A 20,583-nucleotide genomic window follows, 5' to 3' on the forward strand; every position below is an offset into this window, starting at 1 on the left:
CCATACCTTGGAAGCCTCTTATCAACAAGAGCAGACATTGACGACAAGATTCAACACTGCCTCCAGTGCGTCAGTGCAGCCTTCGGCCGCCTGAGGAAAAGAGTGTTTGAAGATCAAGCCCTCAAAACTGCCACCAAGCTCATGGTCTACAGGGCTGTAGTAATATCCGCCCTCCTGTGTGGCTCAGAGACATGGACCATGTACAGTAGGCACCTCAAGTCGCTGGAGAAATACCACCAACGATGCCTACAAATCCCCTGGGAGGACAGACGCACCAACATTAGCGTCCTCAACCAAGCCAACATCCCCAGCATTGAAGCATTGACCACACTTGATCAGCTCCGCTGGGCAGGCCACATCGTTCGCATGGCAGACACGAGACTCCCAAAGCAAGCGCTCTACTGCCTTTGTAGCACGTTGCTAATGTGGTGTTACTCTATGTAGCGATTGATGCAACTGAGAGTCTTGCTAGGCCACCTCAGAGGGCCGGTAAAAGTCAGCCTTGTTGGTGTGGGACTGAAGTCACATATAGGCCAGACCAGGAAAGAATGGCAGGATATCTACCCCAGAGGAAATTTTGTGAACCAGTTGGGTTTTAACGACAATCCAACAGCTTCATGGTCACTTTTGCTGATACTAGTTTTTTTTATTTCCAGGTTCTTTAAACTGAATTCAAAATTCTCAAACTGCAGTGTTGGGATTTGAACTAGCGTTCTCTGGATAATTAGTCCAGGGACATAGATTACTTGTTCAGTTACATAACCACTATGCTACTCTGAGGACATTTCTAGCCTATGTCCTTTCCCAGACCTTCCATACATTTTCCACAGGCTAGAAACTCTGGATCCCCATTTAACATCTTGCATACCATGACATGGCTGCCCCAAATTAGTATTTAAATGGGGTCGGTAACCTTACTACCCCGTTAGCCCCGGAGATATGGCCGGCACCATTTTGAAAAGGGCCTAACGCTGGCCACCAAAAGCACCTGCCTTCTTCAGGTAGTACGCCCCATTAATATGTTAATGGGGGTCGTAGGAACCTAATTGCCGTTTTGGACATAGAGCGCCTCCTATGCAGCCTACCTGCCTGGAATCCCTTCATTGGGCCTCCTCCCCTCCAGGGGGAGGATTCTGATGGGGCATTTCAACAACATTTAAAGGCTTTTCATAAATTGCTATTAGACTGTTGGGTAGCAACTTTATATGTAACACATTTATGTTGTCGATAACAGTGTTGTCATAGACTTATATATAGTGGTCAGTACTCGATAGTGATACACAACAGAAAAAAAACACACTTAATTCTGTGCACGTTTTGTGCAATACTCAATTCATCATCTCAAATTGTCCCACCACCAGCAACAGATCTGTAACCACCTGCATGTCACCCTAGTATCATACAGCTAACACTGCGCTTAACACACACAACCCAAGTTTGGAAGGACAACAGAACTGAAATTCTGCAGGCATTTCACCAGTCTCCTGCCATGACTCCCACGCAGTTTTGCCGGTACTTTGAAGGTTCCATTGGAGTAATAGCGGGAGACTGGTGGAGCCGCCGCAGTACTTCAGCCCTGTTGTATTTCAGCCCCAACATCTTCCTTCAAGAGAACATGGTTCTAAACTTTTTACACACTCTCCACTATGCAAGCGGGCTTTCGGCCCACCATGCCTTTGCCGGCTCTTTGAAAGAGCTATCTACTAAGACCCCCTTATGCTTTACTGAAATGCTGGCGACAGCAATGGATGCATGTCTATAGTAAATGTTCACACTGAACGAGAGATTCAGCCTGACAAAAGTAGTTATTAGCAATTTCTATAAGATCATGCTGAATATATCAAACGTCTTTTGACTGTAATAGCTATTGTCACAAATGATACCACCCACCACCGATAAATAACCCAACCGTCCATTTATCTGGATCCTCTCAAACCTCATGCTTATCCTTGTCAATCATTTTTCAGTGGATTTCATTCGAGAAATCATTCTGAACTAGTCCAACAAATGGGAGGACAGATAATCAACCAGGTGGTTGATGAACTTTACAGGAAAGGAGTTCTGAACATCGAAGAGAAAGATCTGATTCTGGGGACAGTGCTGTCTCAGGAGAAAGCCAGGTTGATTCTTGGGTATATCGAGAACAAGGGGACAGCTGCATGCAACCTCTTTTTGGACCACCTCAAGTGCTATGACCAATATCTCTTTGAGGACCTGAAATGGACAAGTGAGTGAGAGCAGCTTCAACACGTAAAAATGAGCAGTAATTTTTCCCAAATTTCAGCTCTAATATTTTTATAACTATTAGTATTTTAGGTTCCTACCAGTTATTTTTTCTGTTTATCTATTTTACTTCTTTTCTAGCCCCAGTATTTTGGACTTTAATTTACTTAACTGGTTTGATTTTCCTTCCAGCGGCTGATTCCCATACTGACAACAGCCGTTCCCTCTCCCACTCCTGTCACTTCAACTCCAAAGAGAGTTCTGTGGCCTCTGTCTTTCCCATTCCTATAAACATCTCTGCTCAGCAGAAAGCTTTATCTTATAATCACAAAAGTTATCATAAAAATCCTCTTCAAACAATCTACTGGGTTTTTAATTTGGCTTGCTGCTCGTTCTAATTCCCACCATGAGGCAGCATGAGTGTTGCCAGAGGTCAAAGGTCATTATGGGGACAAAGGTGGCTGGTCACTGCTATAATGAATGCTGCGCTTGCCTGTACATTTGATTATTACTGGAGGGCTCAATGTGGAGCATCTTGACCAATGGTATCGATCTCCTGTAATTTTCGCTCGCTGACCATTCATTTCCATTTGCCGATATCATATCTACCTTTCGAACATAATCCCATCAGCCAGCCTCAGAGTACTTTTCCAATTTAGACTTTTCTGATGTCTTCGGTCTTCAACCCCATTGGCATTTTCCTGGATTACCACTCCATTGTTATCCTCTGGGTTGCCACATAAGAACGCAAGAAATAGGAGCAGGGGTAGACCATTTGGCCCCTCGAGCCTGCTCCGCCGTTCAATAAGATCGTGGCTGATCTGATGTTGGCCTCAACTCCACTTCCCTGCCTGCTCCCCATAATCCTTGACTCCCTTATCATTCAAAAGACTGCCTATCTCCAACTTAAATATATTCAATGACTCAGCTTCCACAGCTCTTTGGGGTAGAGCATTCCAAAGATTCACGACCCTCTGAGAGAAGAAATACCTCCTCATTTCTGTTTTAAATGGGCGACCCCTTATTCTGAAACTATGCCCCTAGTTCTAGATTCCCCCATGAGGGGAAACATCCTCTCTGCATCTTTCTTGTCGAGCCCCCTCAGAATCTTAGACGTTTCAATAAGATCACCTCTCATTCTTCTAAACTCCGAGTATAGGCCCAACCTTTCATCATAAGACAACCCCTTAAGAACATAAGAAATAGGAACAGGAGTAGGCCATATGGCCCCTCGAGCCTGCTCCGCCATTCAATAAGATCATATCTGATCATGGACTCAGCTCCACTTCCCTGCCCGCTCCCCATAACCTCTTATTCTCTTATCGTTTAAGAAACTGTTTATTTCTGTCTTAAATTTATTTAATGTCCCAGTTTCCACAGCACTCTGAGGCAGCGAATTCCACCGATTTACAACCCTCTGAGAGAAGAAATTTCTCCTCATCTCTGTTTTAAATGGGTGGCCCCTTATTCTAAGATCATGCCCTCTAGTTCTAGTCTCCTCCATCAGTGGAAACATCCTCTCTGCATCCACCTTGCCAAACCCCCTCATAATCTTATACGTTTCAATAAGATCACCTCTCATTCTTCTGAATTCCAATGAGTAGAGGCCCAACCTACTCAACCTTTCCTCATAAGTCAACCTCCTCATCTCCAGAATCAACATAATGAACCTTCTCTGAATTATCTCCAAAGCAAGTATATCCTTTCGTAAATATGGAAACTAAAACTGCATGAAGTATTCCAGATGTGGCCTCACCAATACCCTGTATAGCTGTAGCAAGACTTCCCTGCTTTTATACTCCATTTCCTTTGCAATAAAGGCCAAGATTCCATTGGCCTTCCTGATCATTTGCTGTACCTGCATACTATCCTTTTGTGTTTCATGCACAAGTATCCCCAGGTCCCACTGTACTGCAGCACTTTTGCAATCTTTCTCCATTTAAATAATAACTTGCTCTTTGATTTTTTTCTGCCAAAGTGCATGACCTCACACTTTCCAAGATTATACTCCATCTGCCAACTTTTGCCCACTCACTCAGGCTGTCTATCCTTTTGCAGATTTTTTGTGTCCTCCTCACACATTGCTTTTCCTCCCATCTTTGTATCATCAACAAACTTGGCTACATTACACTCAGTCCCTTCTTCCAAGTCGTTAATATAGATTGTAAATAGTTGGGGTCCCAGCACTGATCCCTGCGGCACCCCACTAGTTACTGGTCACCAACCAGAGAATGAACCATTTATCCCGACTCTCTGTTTTCTGTTAGTTAGCCAATCCTCTATCCATGCTAATATATTACCCCCAACCCCATGAACTTTTATCTTATGCAGTAACCTTTTATGTGGCACCTTGTCAAATGCCTTCTGGAAGTCCAAATACACCATATCCACTGGTTCTCCTTTATCCACCCTGTTCTTAACATCCTCAAAGAATTCCAGCAACTTTGTCAAACATGACTTCCCCTTCAGCTCAGGAATCAACCTCTTGTCACCTGACAGAATACCCTCGAGACTCTGATCATCTAAATTCAAGTTCTTCGCCTGTCCCAATAGACTCTATTTCTTCTTACTTCAAGGTGAAAATAGGTGAAAATAAGTTCCCAAGAAATTTTTATTTCCACTTATCCACCACATCTCCAACATCCTGTTATATTTAGTTTTCTTCACTGTTGATATTGTTTCTGCTCTGTTATTTTCTGTTGTGTTTCAATGTAACTTATTTGCTCTGGTTTCACCCACATGTACAAACTGGCTGTTGCCCCATGCCTACAGTCTCCCACCTCTGTACTTTGCTCCCCCTGTCTCGCTGTAATCCTCTCCTCTTCAACCTCTGTTGTTTTTTCACCTCCCTTAACCCCAAGCCTTATTTTCTATCTCATCCTCTCTGTTACCTCAGATACACCACCACCTGTTTCCTTTCAAAATTTCTGCTTCCTAGTTTATGAGTCCCCTATCCACAACCTCACTGTGGAGGAGTGTGTCAACACCTTAGGCCTTGCATATCGATGGAAATTCCTCACCCTCATATACCCCACCACCCCCCTTGCCCCCAACTCCCGTTTTCTCATTTTGCCATATTCGTCACCCAAATCGTCATGACAGTGGCATGGCTATCATCTTAAAATCCCAGTTTGGCCTAATCCCTTATTCTTCCCCACCTCTTAATCCACATTTGAGCATATCATTCTTTACAGTCCTGCCTACCTCTACTTTAAAATTCTCCTCATCTATCATTTGCCTAAGCCCTGTTATTTTTCTGACTGAATTATCCTCTCTCATGTCCTCGCTCAGTCTCTGCAGTGAGCAACTTCTTATTTCGGTGATGTTAACCTTCATTATAATTCCCCTTCCTCTACCTTTGGTGAATTTTTTGTCCTCTTCACTCCGCACAATCTCATTATCACACAGGACCTCGAGATCTCGGAGATCTCAGATCACCCTCTTTCTATACATCCAGAAAGACCAAATTTATTTTTCTCCTCTTATGGTAGAAACTACTCCCTTACTCCTCCATGCTCTCAAATTCCAATCTTTCCTTTCTTTGACCTTGTCCATACTGCCTGGCCTCAGCTTTTAATGCCTTCAACCTCACTAAATTTCAGATCATCTCTCATCCCCATTATTCCCCCAGTACAACAACTGGCTACGTTATATCCAGTGCATTTGCCATACTCTTCGCAATCTCTGTGTCCTATTTGACTCTGAGCTGAGTTTCTGATTCCACATCCTCTCCATCATAAAAACTACTTACCTCCACCTCCGTAACAAATCCACGCCCATCTTCCCCGCAACTCCAATCAGGTTTCTGTCCTTTCCACATCACTGAAATGGCCCTAATCAAAGTCATAAATGACATCCATGGTGCATTATCCATCATCCTTCTTGACATGTCTGCAGCCTTTGACATGGTTGACCACACCATCCTCTGACAATGCCTCTCCTCCATTGTCCAGATGGCTGGGACTGGCCTTACCTGGTTCCACTTCGACCTATCCAGTAGTCTCCAGACAATCTCCTGCAATGGGTTATCTTCCTGCCCCTACACCATTTCAGGCATGTGATCCTCCCTGCCTAATCTTCCCTTATATGGAAAATCTGCACCTCCAAATTCAAGCTATTTCCTTATCATCTGTAATACTAACATCCATCTGACGATTTAGGAAGAAGAATTGGTATGTGTACTGATATTATAAATGCATTCATGCAAATTTGCTTGGACAGTGTTTCTAGTGAAACCGGATATACATTCGTTTTTACTTTGCCACAACTATTGACAGGAAGCAATCTTCATGAATGTATGTACAGTGTCATACATATAGAAACCGAGTAATTGTTCCCTTATTGTGGTATAATGTGCTCCAACTACCTGCACAGTAAGTCAAACTTTCATTCATCTTTTCTATTTTGTCTACGAAGGTAAAATAACTAAAATCAAAAAAAGCGCAGAAAAGGACATTGAAATGATTGCAGAAGATTTAAGGAACCTTTATCTATCTTCAGCTTTTCAAAAGTTTCATCCCCTTGGTGAGGAAATAGACATCATTTTCGATTTAGAAACCACATTCTCTGAAGCTATGTTTTGGGAAAAAAAACACAAACAACTGCACGATAGGCCAACTAATGTTCCAGGACCTTCTGGGTGACCTGAAGAACCTCACAGTGATCGAAGGCGAAGCTGGCAAAGGCAAAACAACTCTTCTGAAGAGAATTGCATCTCTCTGGGCTTCTGGGAAACACCCTGCACTCAATCGTTTTCAATTGGTTTTCTTTGTTAGCCTCAGGAGTATGCAGAAGGAACTGTATGAAAGCATCTGTGAACAGTTGCTTCGAGAACCATACAGCCGTGATAGTTTGACGTTCATGAAAACCATAGAGAGCCTGGAACGAAATGTGCTCTTCTGCTTGGATGGTTTTGATGAGTTTAGGCCCCAGGACCACCCTGAGACTGCCAGGCTGTTCACAAAGAATGGCCAGTACAAGCACATGGTGGTTTTAACAACACGGACCGAATCCCTGAGCCAGGTTCGAAGCTACGCCGATCTCTTAGTGAAAGTAGGAGACCTGAGTTACAGCAGTGCTCAAATGCTGATTGAAAATGTACTGGAGGAATCCTTGGCCAAAAGTTTGTTGACCCAACTTGAGCAATCGAGCATTATGAAGGAAATGATGAAGACTCCACTCTTTGTGGTGATCGCCTGTGCCATTCGAATGGGAGACGATGACTTCATTCCAAAGACACAAACAGCGCTATTCCATACCTTGCACAGGCTAATGATCGATGAAAATCACTACAAAACCAGAAACTTGCCAGAAGAACATATTATTGAGAGCATAAAGCATTGCGGAGACTTAGCTTTGGATGGAATCTTTAAGTCCAAGTTTGATTTTAATATTGAAGACTTGTCGTCTCAGAAGGAGGAAAGGCTGCTGTTGGCTGCAGGCCTTCTGAATAAGTATGCTGCCCAAAGACTTAAGCCAATTTACAGATTCTTCCACAAATCGTTTCAGGAGTACATAGCAGCCAGGCGATTACATGAACTGATGACATCTAGCTCAATGACCGAGGTTTCCAAAGGGCAAGTATACTTACAGAGAGTAAATACTATCTCAGACATTACCTTCAAATACCAGAATCTACTTCTATACACATGTGGATCATCCATAGATGCAGCGGCTGAAGTAATCAAGCATATTGCAGGTGTTAAGGACCACGGCACACATTTGCAGTTTCTAGTTGAGAACCAGGAGAGCGTGAATATAGAGACACAGCTGCAAAGTTCAGAGGAAGTGGAGCAGCTTAAACTCATAAACATGAAGACTCTGGTTGAATGTGGCCTTAACTTTGTCTATGAAAGTCGTTCTGAGTATGTCCTAGCTACGGAGCTCGAGGCCTTTCTTCAGGGGAAAACACTCCACATCAATTCCCATTATATACCAGATTACCTCTTCTACTTCTTTGAACATTTGCCAACCTGTTTAAGAGCTTTGGATCTCATTCAGCTTCAGTTTTCTGGAAACGCTTCTTCTTCAAATGGAAAGGAAATGAAGAAACCCGAGACTGAAAATCAGACGCAGCCTGTAACCCAGGCCCTAATACCTGAGCCTGCCATCAAACTCTTCTATGAAACACCCTGGAATCAGACCTTTAACACCTTGCAAGTCACCTTGAGAGATTTTCCAGATTTGAAGCCAAAGGAGATAAAGTGCATGGGGAAAATCTGCTGCTCTGCTTTGTCTCTAATACTATATATAAGCAAGAGTGCAGGAGTCACAGAAAAACTCCACAAAATTCTGAATACTTGTGCATGCAATGTTCAGGATCTGGTCATTGAATCCACACCATTAACCGAGGAAGATGAGCAGCAGATAGTGAAGATGTCCAAGTTAAAGACGTTGCACTTGAATGATCTCCAAACAGAACAGATGGACGGTAAGCCAGCACGCAGATTATTGTTGCTCCAATTTTCTCCCTTCCTCTCCCGAAGATGCTGACACATGCCTGGGTGTAGTTCCATGAGTGCTGGCAATGCTCTGGTTCCTTCCCAAGTGGCCATTCTTCATGCGTGAACTTAGACGGCAATTGTCAGTAGGCCATGCAACTATGGGGCATCCTTCCCTATCCCAGTATCCACTTATGAGCCCTTTCCAGCAGGATTCAGATAGTAATCAGCAACGGAAACTCTGGGTGATTTTATCCCCTTGATAACTGAGTGATGCAAAACATTTAGACGCATCTATTATGCAAGTTGTTTTCTAGATATCAGACAATACAAGTATCATTGTAAAACAACTGGCTGAAAAGTGTAGCAGTAATTGATTGAACATTTATAACTTTGATGTTACTCCATGATTTTTGATATTAATTGCTAATTGGTGCATTTTAGATGTGATTTGAGCATAATAAAGGCATCAGATATGAAGCAGCACTAGAGCACGTTTCCCCACCATTGGAAATATTTCTGAACTCTCACTCTTCCCACTTTCTCTTTCAGGAGGATTTATTGATGGGATGCATTGCTTGAAGAACATTGAAAAGCTGGTACTAGAAAATGTGAAAATGAATGACACAGATGTTAAAAAAAATAGGTATTGCCACACCTGCTTAATCAGAAATAGTTCCCAGTGCTAATCAAAGTGAAAGGGAATGGAACATCTTTTAACTTCTTGAACCCAGCAGGAGCCATCAAAACTCACAGGCTAAGTACAGTGGAGCCAGCTCCAGAGCAGTGCTGCCTTTACTCTTACCTCAGGCTCAGTCCCAGCTTCTGCGGTGCGTGCCTTAATGCAAAAGCATTTCCTCATCAGCCTTCCATATCTGCACTACTTCTGAATACTTGGATTTTCTTACTGAATTTCCATCCATACTGATGTAAATTTACTGAGAAACTCTCAGAATATAGCTGTCAACTCATATTGCAGTTCAACAGCTTTGCCTCCACTGAGACCTGTGTTAGGTTAGCTAGGCCATAATAAAAACAAACCAAGCACTAGGGTTTATTTCTAGAGGGATAGTATTGAAAAGTAGTGAGGTTCAGCTAAACTTGTATCAAACCTTGGTTAGACCACACTTGGAGTACTGTGTACAATTGTGGTCACCATATTAGAAAAAGGATATAGAGGTACTGGAGAGGTTGCAAAAAACGATTTACAAGGATGGTACCAATAAAGGATGTACAGGTTGGGTCTCCTCTTGAAAAATTAAGTAAATGAGGAAAACGTTGTAAAATGGATTTCAGTGTAGGCAAAAGTGAGTTCATCCACTTTGCACCTAAAAAGGACAGAACAGTAGACTGCTTTCTTGCTCTTTTTCGTTAGGTTGCTTTAAACGTCAGATTACACACACACTCAGTTGTAGTAATGGCAAGATCAGGTCTTTATTTAAACTTCATGCTACACAAAAACCAGTGTGAAAGTTACTGAGACATACACTCCAATTCCAGTGTATGCTCCCTGCTATTGTGACACACACGTTCCGTTTTCAGTGTATGCTGCAAAAACACTCACATCTCTTGTACAAAATCAGGTCTTTCAACCCTACATTGCATGCATACTATCAATAAATCATGGTACATCAAAAGTGCAAACAAATAATAACGTAATGACAATGTAAACTAAACAACCAGCCACTCAACTTCCTGAAATTGGTTTATTGCCGCAATCGATTCTTGCCAGGCATTTTATTATTACAACACACCTGACCAAATTGAGACATCGATTATGGCTGCATGACTCACAGCTTCGAGCATCTTCATTCCTGTGGAGACAGCACCTGCTTTGATCTCGTGCCCCATTTACAATCCATGCTCATCAGAAAGCTGCTTGAACTTTTAATCCAACATGTGTTATCTCACAGACTACGCAGAGAGTGGGTTAATACGTTCTTTCGATCACACACAGGGTACTTTCTAAATGGTGAAAAGCTAAAAATAGTGGCGGTCCAAGGTCACTCGGGGGTCCCCGTACATAGATCATTAAAGTGTCATGAACAGGTACAGAAAATAATCAAAAAGCCTAATGGAATGCTGGCCATTATATGCAGAGAACTCGAATACAAGGTGGTAGAAGTTATCCGACAGCTATTCAAAGCCCTGGGTAGACCACACTTGGAGTACTGTGAGCAGTTCAGGGCACCACACCTTATGAAGGATTTAGGGGCCTTGGAGGGAGTGCAGTGTAGGTTTACCAGAATGATACCCAGACTTCAATGGTTAAGTGACAAGGAGAGATTACACACATTAGGGCTGTATTCCCTGAGATTTAGAAGGTTATGGTGATATTAAGGGGAACAGATAGGGTAGATAGAGAAACACTACTGCCGTTGGTTGGGAATCTAGGACTAGGGGGCATAGACCAAAAATCGGAGCCAGACCTTTCAGGAGTGAAATTGAGAAACACTTCTACACCCAAACGACATTGTTAATTTTAAATCAGAGATTGATAGATTTTTGTTAACCAAAGGTATTAAGGGATATGGGGCAAAGGTGGGTACATAAAGTTAGGTCGCAGATTAGCCATGATCTCATTGAAAGGCTGAACAGACTCGAGAGACTAAATGACGTACTCCTGTTCTATGCTCCTATAAAAGATAAGGCTGAGGGGTGACCTAATCGAGGTCTTTAAAATTATGAAAGGTTTTGATAGAGTAGACACAGAGAGAGTGTTTCCACTTGTGGGGAAGAGAAAAACTAGAGGCCATCAATATAAGACAGTCATCAAAATATCAAATGGGGAATTCAGAAGAAACATCTTTACCCAGAGAGTGATGATAATGTGGAACTTGCTACTTCAGGGAGTGGTTGAAGCGAATATTATAGACAAACATATTAGAGAGAAGGGAATAGAGGATTACGCTGATAGAGTTAGATGAGAAAAGACGGGAGGAAGCCGGCATGGACTGGTTGGACCGAATGGCCTGTTTCTATGCTTTATATCCTATGGGCCCAAATTTGGTGAACTTACCGCAGGCTGCTGCCGACTCGGCAGTCTTGCTGTTTTCTCGGCGCTCTCCCCTCTGAGCGAGTTTGGTGAAGTCCTCACGCCGGCGGGGAGAGACCGCTGGCGAGCGCACGCTGACTTGCGCCAGCATGCAATGCCCACAAAAGTCCTCCCGCCCGCTCACTCCCGAGATTGGTCCGGGCGGTCCTCTGCTCCAGCAGCAGAAGAGACCGCCGTGTGGAGGCAGGTCTTACCTGAACGGTAGGTATGATGACCTGCAAGAAAAAGTTAGTGCATTTTTCTTTATTTCTTTTGCAGGGATTTAGGTGGATGGGGTCCTCTGAAGGAGTTCTGGTAGTTTTTTTAAATTGTTTTGAAAATGTTTTATTTTTCCCGTTCCCCCCCACTCCCTGGGCCCAACTCTATCCTCGATGTTTCTTTGTTGAGAATCCCATTTGCCGCCCAGAATGGGACCTACTGCCCACTGCTGCCCAGAATCGATGGGCAGGGCCCATTTTTTCCACCAGGTGGTTTTTCCCACATTTTTTCACGAAACTTCCACCCAAAGTACTGTCAGGATCTTAGCAGTCCTTTCGACGGTATTTGGGCGGAACTTGGGCCTCATCAAACTCAGGCCCTATGTAATCCTATCTTAACCTGCTCTTCCGTCTTGGCCCTCACCTGCACTACTCCCATCCTATGTTAAAATAGGAGCTTATAGGTTATACGGAGGCATTGAAGGTGCCTTATTCTCAGTCGTCCTTGAAGAATAACACCAGAATGAGTAAATTTGAAAAATTAGAGTCAGTGCAGAATTACAGACAGTTCTTATGGTGGTCTTATGTCTGTTGGAAGTAAAAGGTTGATCCTTATTTCCCATTTTCTTTTCTTTTTTTAAAATAAGCTGAAAGCCTGAAGAACTTCAGCAGTCTCTCAGTGTTCCATCTAGCCCAGCTGACAGTGCAATTGAGCAACTTGTCGAGGAATTAAGTGGTGGCATCTGCAGCCTCGAAGAAATTAAACTGGCCAGCTGTTGCCTGACAGGAAGAGCCGTCACAATACTTGGTATATAATCCCAGTTCAGAAGAATGAGAGGGGACCTCATAGAAACATATAAAATTCTGACGGGGTTAGACAGGTTAGATGCAGGAAGAATGTTCCCAATGTTGGGGAAGTCCAGAACCAGGGGTCACAGTCTAAGGATAAGGGGTAAGCCATTTAGGACCGAGATGCGGAGGAACTTCTTCACCCAGAGAGTGGTGAACCTGTGGAATTCTCTACCACAGAAAGTTGTTGAGGCCAATTCACTAAATATATTCAAAAAGGAGTTAGATGAGGTCCTTACTGCTAGGGGGATCAAGGGGTATGGCGAGAAAGCAGGAATGGGGTACTGAAGTTGAATGTTCAGCCATGAACTCATTGAATGGCGGTGCAGGCTAGAAGGGCCGAATGGCCTACTCCTGCACCTATTTTCTATGTTTCTATGTTTCTATGTTTCTATCCCCTTTATTTATTGTGTTTATTATCCTATTTCTGTTCATATTTGAATATCCACATTCAAGCAATACGTCCAAATGACTTATTCCAGGAAGACTGGCTTGGAGGAGATGCTGTGGCTTTCACTCCAATTTTGTCCTTTCATGCCTTCCTCCTTTCCTTAACTTGGCAAATTTCTATGATTCTATAAAGTGCTGTAACCAACAGGGCTACGGACCAAGAGCTGGAAAGTGGGATTAGGCTGGATAGCTCTTGGTCGGCCGGCGTGGACATGATGGGCCGAATTGGCCTCCTTCCGTGCTGTAAATTTTTAGGATTCTTCAATGATTCTAACTCTGGTTGGGCAGCAGCAGCAGCATTCTCACTGCCGGGTCCACGATCGTACTTCACGTGTTAACTTGGGTAGTGAAGGACAAACTTTCCTCTGGAATTACGTTTGCTCCCTGGCATAATTCCAGTAAGCAGTGTAGTAAAATTGGGCAGGGAACCATTTAGCCACCTCCCTGCAATATAAATAGTTCCCCTTTTGAATAAGATATCCCGCCTGTCTCAATTATTGCATTGTTTCTTTTAATTTACAGCTCAAAATCTCCACAATTTACAAAACTTGAAAGTACTTGATTTAACAGGAAATAACCTAGCACAGGAAGCATGCAATGCAGTCAGTGAACTAGATAAGCAAGACAATGAATTCATCACCTTTCTAATGAGATGGCTGATCTCCTGTGGCATTGCTCACAGGTAGTCTGTGATTGGAGCATGGATACTAAATTCAGATGGAGCTATGTTTAATGTGACCCGTTTCTTTAAAGCCTTTGCTCAGATACCTCATGTGGGAAAGTGGTTAAAATAGATTTATCCTGAGCTCAATTGGGGAGAAATTTCTGTAGATTGGCAGCTGCTTGTAAGTCTCTTGGCTCCTGTCCTTGTCAGGAAAGCAAGCAGGAAATCATTGCCTTTCTTGCTTTCTTTCTCTCCTTTGTTATACTTTTGAGATTCCGTAGTTTAATGGTTTGAAGTGTGGCATCTGAAATATGGTGGACGCATGCACAGCTTTTATAGATAGGATATTTGCAACACAATCAAACTATTTTTTTCTTCCTGCAGTTGACCAGCTAACAGTTATCTCAAGTTTAAAGGTACTGCTGTTGCCTTTTGGGCACAGTGTCAACAGTTGCCTTGGAAAACTGGTAATCCAGCTGAAAAGCTTAACAAATGCTTAACAAAACTAGGACTGCAGAAATGGAGTCTGACTGACCTAGACCTTGACTTACTGGGTAAGTTAAATACGCAGGACACAAACTCCCATGACCAACTTTCGTGATCTAAAGTGCTGTGCATCGGAATCGGAATCAAAAGATAACCTTCAAGGGGAAACGAAATAACAGTTATTGTTAACTGAAAAAAGTGCAACGAAGTTCATTAACACACATGTCAAAATTTACTCCAATTCACCAATAATTGGAACATGTTTTGAAGTTGATGGATTTAATATTTTAGAAGTTTTTAATTTACATCCGTTAACATTGTGAGATTCCTCACGAACGCCCCTATTTAAAAAAGGAGGCAGACCGAAAGCAGGAAACTATAGTCCAGTTAGCCTAACATCTATCATTGGGAAAATGCTGGAGTCCATTATTAAGGAAGCAGTAGCAGGACATTTGGAAAACCAAAATTCAATCAAGCAGAGTCAGCATGGTTTTATGAAAGGGAAATCATGTTTGACAAATTTGCTGGAGTTCTTTGAAGATGTAACGAGCAGGGTGGATAAGGGGGAACCAGTGGATGTGGTGTATTTGGATTTCCAGAAGGCATTCGATAAGGTGCCACATAAAAGTTACTGCACAAGATAAAAGTTCACGGGGTTGGGGGCAATATATTAGCATGGATAGAGGATTGGCTAACTAACAGAAAACAGAGAGTCTGGAAAAATGGGTAATTTTCCAGTTGGCAAACAGTAACTAGTGGGGTGCCACAGTGATTGGTACTGGGGCCTCAACTATTTACAATCTACATTAATGACTTGGATGAAGGGACCGAGTGTAATGTAGTCAAGTTTGCTGATGATACAAAAATGGGTGGGAAAGCAAATTGTGAGGATGACACAAAAAATCTGCAAAAGCATATAGACAGGCTAAGTGAGTGGGCAAAAATTTGGCAGATGAAGTATAATGTGGGAAAATGTGAGGTTATCCACTTTGGTAGAAAAAATAAAAAAGCAAATTATAATTTAAATGGAGAATAATTGTAAAGTGCTGCAGTACAGAGAGACCTGGGGGCCCTTGTGCATGAAACACAAAGTGAGTATGCAGGTACAGCAAGTAACCAGGAAGGCAAATGGAATGTTGGTCTTTATTGCAAGGGGGATAGAGTATAAAAGCAGAGAAGTCCTACTACAACTGTACAGGGTATTGGTGAGGCCAAACCTAGAGTACCGTGTACAGTTTTGGTCTCTGTATTTAAGGAAGGATATATTTGCATTGGAGGGAAATAAAATGGGGGCTGAAGCAAAAGATAGAAAGGAGAATAGTAAAAGTGAGGGCAGAGAAACCCAAGGCAAAAATCAAAAAGGGCCACATTACAGCAAAATTCTAAAGGGACAAAGAGTGTTAAAAAGACAAGCCTGAAGGCTCTGTGCCTCAATGTGAGGAGTATTCATAATAAGGTGGATGAATTAACTGTGCAGGCAGCTATTAATGATTATGATATAATTGGGATTACGGAGACATGGCTCCAAGGTGACCAAGGCTGGGAACTCACCATCCAGGGTTATTCAACATTCAGGAAGGATAGACAGAAAGGAAAAGGAGGTGGGGTAGCATTGCTGGTTAAAGAGGAAATTAACGCAATAGTAAGAAATGACATTAGCTTGGCTGATGTGGAATCTGTATGGGTAGAGCTGCGGAATACCAAAGGGCAGAAAACGCTAGTGGGAGTTGTGTACAGACCACCAAACAGTAGTAGTGAGGTTGGAGATGGCATCAAACAAAAAATTAGGGATGCATGCAATAAAGGTACAGCAGTTATCATGGGCGACTTTAATCTACATATAGATTGGGCTAACCAAGCTGGTAGCAATACGGTGGAGGAGGATTTCCTGGAGTGAATTAGGGATGGCTTTCGAGACCAATATGTCGAGGAACCAACTAGAGGGCTGGCCATCCTAGACTGGGCGTTATTTAATGAGAGAGGAATAATTAGCAATCTTGTTGTGCGAGGCCCTCTGGGGGAGAGTGACCATAATATGGTAGAATTCTTTATTAAGATGAAGAGTGACAGTGTTAATTCAGAGACTAGGGTCTTGAACTTAAGGAAAGGTAACTTCGATGATATGAGACGTGAATTGGCTAGGATAGACTGGCAAATGATACTTAAAGGGTTGACAGTGGATGGGCAATGGCAGACATTTATAGATCACATGGATGAACTTCAATAATTGTACATCCCTGTCTGGAGTAAAAATAAAACGGGGAAGATAGCTCAGCCGTGGCTAACAAGGGAAATTAGGGATAGTGTTAAATTCAAGGAAGAGGCATATAAATTGGCCAGAAAAAGCAGCAAACCTGAGGACTGGGAGAAATTTAGAATTCAGCAGAGGAGGACAAAGGGTCTAATTGGCGGGGGGGGCGGGGGGGAATAGAGTATGAGAGGAAGCTTGCAGGGAACATAAAAACTGACTGCAAAAGCTTCTATAGATATGTGAAGATTAGTGAAGACCAACGTAGGTCCTTTGCAGTCAGAATCAGGTGAATTTATAATAAAGAATTGGCAGACCAATTGAACAAATACTTTGGATCTGTCTTCACTAAGGAAGACACAAATAACCTTCCGGAAATACTAGGGGTTCGAGGGTCTAGCGAAAAGGAGGAACTAAAGGAAATCCTTATTAGTCAGGAAATTGTGTTAGGGAAATTGATGGGATTGAAGGCCGATAAATCCCCAGGGCCTGACAGGCTGCATCCCAGAGTACTTAAGGAAGTGGCCCTAGAAATAGTGGATGCATTGGTCATCATTTTCCAACATTCTATTGACTCTGGATCAGTTCCTATGGACTGGAGGGTAGCTGATGTAACCCCACTTTTTAAAAAAGGAGGGAGAGAGAAAACAGGGAATTATAGACAAGTTAGCCTGACATCGGTGGTGGGGAAAATGTTGGAATCAATTATTAAAGATGAAATAGCAGCGCATTTGGAAAGCAGTGGCAGGATCAGTCCAAGTCAGCATGGATTTATGAAAGGGAAATCATGCTTGACAAATCTTCTGGAATTTTTTGAGGATGTAACTGGTAGAGTGGACAAGGGAGAACCAGTGGATGTGGTGTATTTGGACTTTCAAAAGGCTTTTGACAAGGTCCCACACAAGAGATTGGTGTGCAAAATTAAAGCACATGGTATTGGGGGTAATGTATTGACGTGGATAGAAAATTGGTTGGCAGACAGAAAGCAGAGAGTCGGAATAAATGGGTCCTTTTTAGAATGGCAGGCAGTGACCAGTGGGGTGCTACAGGGTTCAGTGATGGGACCCTAGCTATTTACAATATATATCAATGATTTAGATGAAGGAATTGAATGTAATATCTCCAAGTTTGCAGATGACACTAAGCTGGGTGGCAGTGTGAGCTGTGAGGAGGATGCTAAGAGTGACTTGGACAGGTTAGGTGAATGGGCAAATGCATGGCAGATGCAGTATAATGTGGATAAATGTGAAGTTAGTCACTTTGGTGGCAAAAACAGGAAGACAGAATATTATCTGAATGGTGACAGATTAGGAAAAGTGGAGGTGCAATGAGACCTGGGTGTCATGGTACATCAGTCATTGAAGGTTGGCATGCAGGTACCCCAGGCGGTGAAGAAGGCAAATGGCATGTAGGCCTTCAGAGCTAGAGGATTTGAGTATAGGAGCAGAGAGGTCTTACTGCAGTTGTACAGAGCCTTGATGAGGCCACACCTAGAATATTGTGTTCAGTTTTGGTCTCCTAATCAGAGGAAGGACGTTCTTGCTATTGAGGGAGTGCAGCGAATGTTCACCAGACTGATTCCCGGGATGGCAGGACTGACATATGAGGAGAGACTGGATCAACTGGGCTTGTATCCACTGGAGTTTAGAAGAATGAGAGGGGATCTCATAGAAACATATAAAATTCTGATAGGATTGGACAGGTTAGAGGCAGGTAGAATGTTCCCATTGCTGGGGAGTTCCAGAACCAGGGGTCACAGTCTAAGAATAAGGGGTAAGCCATTTAGGACCAAGATGAGGAGAAACTTCTTCACTCCGAGAGTGGTTAACCTGTGGAATTCTCTACCGCCGAAGGTTGTTGAGGCCAGTTCGTTAGATATATTCAAAAGGGAGTTAGATATGGCCCTTACGGCCAAAGGGATCAAGGGGTATGGAGAGAAAGCAGGAAAGGGGTACTGAGGTTGCATGATCAGCCATGATCTTATTGAATGGCGGTGCAGGCTCGAAGGGCCGAATGGCCTGCTCCTGCACCTAATTTCTATGTTTCTATGTTTTTATGAAGCTGTTCAGAGAAGGTGCACTAGGTTGATACCGGAGATGAGGGGGTTGACTTATAAAGATAGGTTGAGCAGGTTGGACCTATACTCATTGGAGTTCAGAAGAATGAGAGGTGTTCTTATCAAAAGATATAAGATAATGAGGGGGCTCGACAAGGTGGATGCAGAGAGGATATTTCCACTCATAGGGGAAACTAAAACTAGGGGGCATAGTCTTAGAATAAGTGGCTGCCCATTTAAAACTGTGACGAGGAATTTCTTCTCTCCGAGGGTTATAAATCTGTGTAATTCTCTGTCCCAGAGAGCTGTGGAGCCTGGGTTATTGAATATATTTAAGGCGGAGACAGACAGAGGTTTGATCGATAGGGGAATAAAGGGTTATGGGGAGCGGGCAGGCAAGTGGAGCTGAATCCATGATCGGATCAGCCATGGTCTTATGGAATGGCGGAGCAAACTTGAGGTGCCAAATGGCCTACTCCTGCTCCTATTTCCTATGAACAAGATGACAAATTGTATGATGGTAGGAAGCAATGGATGCTTGTTGAAGGAGTTATATTGAGTTGGAGCAATTGATGAGTGGGATTCCCCAGGATCAATGCTGGATAGTTTACGGTTTCTGAGTTACATTAACAATTTGGATTCTGAAGCAATTGGGTAATTTAGTTAAAGTTTCAGATAATACCAAGCAAGGGGAAGCAGCTGAACTTGAAGAGACAGATGGGAAACTTCAAAATGAGTCAATTTTTGACTGATTACGCTGATGTGAAGCACCTTGGGACGATTTCCTACAATAACAACAACTTGTACTTATATAGCGCCTTTAATGTAGTGAAACATCCCAAGGCGCTTCACAGGAGTGTTATCATTAAAAATTTTACACCGAGCCAGATAATGAGATATTAGGACAGCTGACCAAAAGCTTGGTCAAAGAGGTAGGTTTTAAGGAGGAGGGAGGTTTTGGGATGGAATTCCAGAGCTTAGGGCCTAGGCAGCTGACCTAGGCTAGGACTTGGGTACGGCCGCTAATAGTGGAGCGAATAAAAATGGAATGCTCAAGAGGGCAGAATTAGAGTAGCGAAAGAGATCTCGAAGGCTTGTGGGGCATTAGGAGGCTACAGAGATAGGGAGGAGCAACGCCTTGGAGGGATTTGAAAACAAGAATGAGAATTTTAAAATTGAGGCGTTGCTGAACTGGGAACCAATGCAGGTCAGCATTTCCTATTTTTGATTTCAGATTCCTAGCAGACTTTTCATTTTACCGACCACATGTTGAATTTCTTTTCCTTAGCCTCCCTGGTAATCAGCGGCCATCTGGATAGCCTTCAGTATTTGGACCTGGCAGAGAATTCTGTGACCACCAAAGGCTAGATAGCATTTTTGGGACCCTGAAGTCCAGCAAAACAGGCGGGCTTTTCAAGTTGATATCTTTAGATTTTAGCAGCCAGATGGAATTATATCCCGAAGCACTCGTGGTGAAAGAGTTTGTTCAGTGGATAGTAAAGCTCCATTTCATCCAGGAAGTCGTACTAATGAAATGGATGTTTGACGAACATGACATGAATATGATTAAGAATGCAAAAACAACCCGAAAAAGAGAATTTCAGTTAAGGCTTACAGAAACGGGCAAGTGACAGAACAACCCATGATCAGGAAGTGGATTTGAAGCACCTGGCAATTTTATTATGTTTTAAAAGTATTTATTTGAAACTACAATTTTTTCACTGATTATAATGTTTGTTCTATTATACTTTAAATAAATTATAGGTTCTTAATGGGCCTTCGGAATTTAGGAAGGAACATAAGAGTCGACTATTCAGCCCCTCGAGCCTGTTCTGACATTCAGTTAGATCTTTGCTGATCTGGATTTAACTCCATCTACCCGCTTTGGTGCCATAACCCATAATGCTTATGCCTG

At 42.8% G+C, this 20,583-nt stretch overlaps 1 protein-coding gene across 1 annotated transcript in view; it reads left to right on the forward strand.

The window, feature by feature from the left end:
- LOC139273881 (NLR family CARD domain-containing protein 4-like) overlaps positions 1-20,299 on the forward strand; it is a 48,521-nt gene extending 28,222 nt beyond the window's left edge. Inside the window, 11 exon segments of the mRNA XM_070890957.1 lie at positions 1,968-2,227; positions 6,640-6,806; positions 6,808-8,653; positions 9,216-9,314; positions 12,563-12,616; positions 12,619-12,723; positions 13,737-13,820; positions 14,263-14,372; positions 14,375-14,432; positions 19,957-20,046; positions 20,049-20,299. Coding sequence (XP_070747058.1) covers positions 1,968-2,227; positions 6,640-6,806; positions 6,808-8,653; positions 9,216-9,314; positions 12,563-12,616; positions 12,619-12,723; positions 13,737-13,820; positions 14,263-14,372; positions 14,375-14,432; positions 19,957-20,046; positions 20,049-20,299 — 3,124 coding nt within the window.
- Positions 20,300-20,583: the final 284 nt, after the last annotated feature.

Source organism: Pristiophorus japonicus, chromosome 9, assembly GCF_044704955.1.
Source record: "Pristiophorus japonicus isolate sPriJap1 chromosome 9, sPriJap1.hap1, whole genome shotgun sequence".
In the NCBI taxonomy this organism is placed as follows: domain Eukaryota; kingdom Metazoa; phylum Chordata; class Chondrichthyes; family Pristiophoridae; genus Pristiophorus; species Pristiophorus japonicus.